This window comes from Puntigrus tetrazona, chromosome 23, assembly GCF_018831695.1.
Source record: "Puntigrus tetrazona isolate hp1 chromosome 23, ASM1883169v1, whole genome shotgun sequence".
Classification (NCBI taxonomy): Eukaryota; Metazoa; Chordata; class Actinopteri; order Cypriniformes; family Cyprinidae; genus Puntigrus; species Puntigrus tetrazona.
In genome coordinates, this window is record NC_056721.1 from 16673168 (window position 1) to 16676614 (window position 3447).

Sequence of the window (3447 nt, forward strand, 5' to 3'; positions counted from 1 at the left end):
GGCTCTCCAAACGAACAGCCTCACAACAATGCAGGTCAGAGGTCGAGAGAAAGAACACACTGCACTTACAATAGACCAGTGGCGCCCGCTAAAACAATCATTCCCTTTTTCTCCTTCACTTCTCTCGCCTTGCCAGGGCTGGAAAAGACAAACCTTTGGAGCCGCGGACGAGGCGGGGTCCACTTCAGGCATAACACCCTCCGAGGCACCCATTCTCATCTTAGTGCTGCTTCCAACAATAAACACACACACGTTCACACACTTGTTCTCTGGCTTGTCACCCCATCATCCCTCTGTTTGTCCATTTGGAGAGGCATCGCATTGTCCGTTATGAGCACAGAGCTAAAGTCAACGACCGCCCTGTAACGGTTTGTGGAAAAGCAATGTCTGCAAAGATTTCAGTACAGCTATGCGACATGCAACGGGAACCATTAAAAATACATTTTTCACACTTTTTTTTCTCCGTATGCGTCATTAACCCCCTTTTTGTGTGCTTGTTTTGTTTTGTTGATTTCCCCAACCATTTTGGCAATGAAAAGGCTGGGAAAATGCAAGCGAGACTGAAAGGGGATCCCATGACACAGTCACCTGTTCCACAGCTATGTGTTCCCATGGCTCCACATGCTCCACTGACTCCCATGCCCATCATAACACTAATATTAATCATTAAAATGGCTATTATACATGATTCATCACCACATTACAAATTCAGTTTGTGTAGACGTGTGTGTAGATAGATCTTTTTAAAATCCCTTTTTTGCCTATAAAGTCTATTTTTTTACGTTTATGAATACAATTGGTCACACATTAGAGAGTATGCAGCATGATTATGATATAAGGGTTAAGTAAAAATTTGATTATAATGGCAAAGAAATCTAATAAATATTGCATCACTATCACTAAATGCAATGTATTTTTTAAATGTCTGGTTTTAATGTTAAAATAATCTGGTAAAATGTTTAATATAATAGAATCTCTAAATGGATGAGATCATAATAATAAAAAGCAATGAACAAAACATAATAGTGTCATATTATATAAGAATATTTATTTTATTAAGTGCGAAACAGGTAAATATTTACAAACGCTTGAGCAAAATTACAAATATTGTGGAGAATGACAAAAAAAATACATTAAACTGAATGAATTCCAATAAATAAATTAGATACTTTATGAGTATTGGTAGCAGTGACTGGCAGTGTACCAACAAACCAATAAAAACAGTGCTGACAAATCAAAATAAATATTAAATACAGTCATAAATAAATGCATTCGTTATGGCAAATGTAATGTACTAAATTTGTCCTTTTCCTTCATTCTTTCTTTTTATTTATTTATGTTTTGTGTGTTTTGTTAAGTGGAAAAATAGCATCTGGTTGAACAGTGCTGAAAAATACTGAGGCTCTTATATGCGTTTAAAAATCTTGTCTATTTGTCAGTTTTGATGCACTTTTATGGCACGTGCACCAAAGTCGTCATCTTATTTGAGGTGAAGAACATCGAGTGATTACAAAATACAAATCCCAGAACAATTAAAAATAACATTTAAAGAAGTAACAAACTCAATCATGACAGAAACAAGAATAAATTAACAAAAAAATATGCATCTCTTTCTCAGTACTTCGGTTGCCACAGGTAGGTTGCGTTTCACATACTCTCTCTCAGTGACCACTATGGTCTCTTAAGGGATCAGACAGGATACATGCAAAGTGTCTCCTTAAATGTGCTGTGCCCCTTGAGGCACACTGAGGAGCGGGAGGCAGAATTGCTGAGTGTCTCTGGTGGTCGTTTCTGTTTATTCGCTGTAAATGCTGCTCATCTGTGATGTCACAATGTGTGAAGGGGTAAACGGCTCAAAAGCCATGTCTAAAGGAAGCTCAAAACGAGAGCCTGGGAACAGCGGGTGACCCTGAGGAGCTGGAAGACCAGCCAAGGAGGAAGTAGGGTAAGGGTGAGAAGAGATGTAATGGGCGGCGTGGGTCGGGTGAGGGGTAAAGTTCCTCTCAGCCTCGTGCGGTGAAGGCTCCTGCTTGAGGGCGAAGTTACCGCTGATGCTGAGTGGTGGAGTAAGAGGGCCGTCGTAAGGTGGCGTGCCGCTGCTACATTCGTTGGGTGAGGAGTTTTCGTAGCTAGCCCCCTTGAAGCCCTTCAGATGAAGCAAGTGTGAGGCCTCCAACGAGCCATAGGGTGGACTGGGAAGTCCCGGTGAAGGATAGCTGATGGGGTGACCCTGAGGACCACCAACTCCCGGAACCCCACACTTCTCATCCAGCTTGTTGATCAGCATGGACGAGGGTCCAAGTTGGAGGCAGCCCGCCACAAGGTTGCTGGTAGGTTGCGAAAGCCCCTTGCATAGCATCTCCACAAAACCAAGGCTCTCGGGTGACTGGCCGCTCTCCAGAACCTCTGATAGTGCCCAGATGTAGTTGCGGGCCAGCCGCAGGGTCTCGATTTTGGAGAGCTTCTGGGTCTTGGAGTAACAAGGCATCACGCGCCTCAAGTTGTCCAATGCGTCGTTCAGCCCATGCATGCGTGAGCGTTCCCTGGCGTTGGCCTTGACGCGTCGGGCACGGAAGCGTTCTTGTCTGGCTTTGGTCATTTTCTTCTTTTTAGGACCTCTTCGCTTGGGTGCCTTTTCTCCGTCGAGACCTACTTCTTCCTCTTCCTCCTCCTCCTCTTCCTCCATATCCTCACTGCCAAGCTCTACAGGCCTCCTGTGTAGAGCATAGTGACCTATCTCAGGTGTCCGGTCACCATCCTGTGAGCTGAGGTCTTCCTCCATCCATCCGAGAGAGCTGACTAGTTCAGTCACATCCCCTGGTTTTCCATAAGGTTTGGTCATCATTGTGATCTAAGGGCACAGGGCACAATTGTGAGTATTCCAATCGAAATAACACCTTTTTTTTTACACCTCTATTTGTTTAGATGTTCAGAGTAAGGCTCCTCATACGAGTTAAAACCCTCATAATGGAGACACTTGACAGACAGCCCGATTATTGTGATGATTATTATATAGCTTACAGCTCTATAATTCCATTTCTTCTCTCAGTTTTAATGCTCCATCTAATGGCAAAGACTTTTTGTATAAACCCTTTGATTTCCGCAGTCATTTTGGAGACGCTGTCCAATCTGGGACACGACTGGATTTAGTCCACAGATAAAGCGCTCGGATTTAATTTGTGGGGAGCCTGTAAACCGGAATCAACAAACACAGGACCAAGCCACGCTAATACTACTAGAACAGTTTTGAATTTGATTTGATTGAAAGACATCAGCATTGTCTCCAACTACGAGTTTTTGTCACAGAGATTTGTTGGCCTCGTGATGTTCTTCCGTCGATGAATATAGCCACGTTTTCCTTCAAAACGCGAAATCCTTCTAGAACGCGAAATGTTTGGATTGTAATTAAAATTACATTTTGTTTTCCTGTTTAGAAACATTCCTGGT

General features: G+C 42.9%; 1 protein-coding gene across 1 annotated transcript in view; it reads right to left on the reverse strand.

The window, feature by feature from the left end:
* Positions 1–1069: 1069 nt before the first annotated feature.
* The window catches only part of LOC122329052 (neurogenic differentiation factor 4-like), a 3131-nt gene continuing 753 nt past the window's right edge, over positions 1070–3447 (reverse strand). Inside the window, exon 2 of the mRNA XM_043225250.1 lies at positions 1070–2851. Coding sequence (XP_043081185.1) covers positions 1796–2845 — 1050 coding nt within the window. The 5' untranslated portion in view covers positions 2846–2851 and the 3' untranslated portion in view covers positions 1070–1795. The remainder of the gene's footprint in view (positions 2852–3447) is intronic.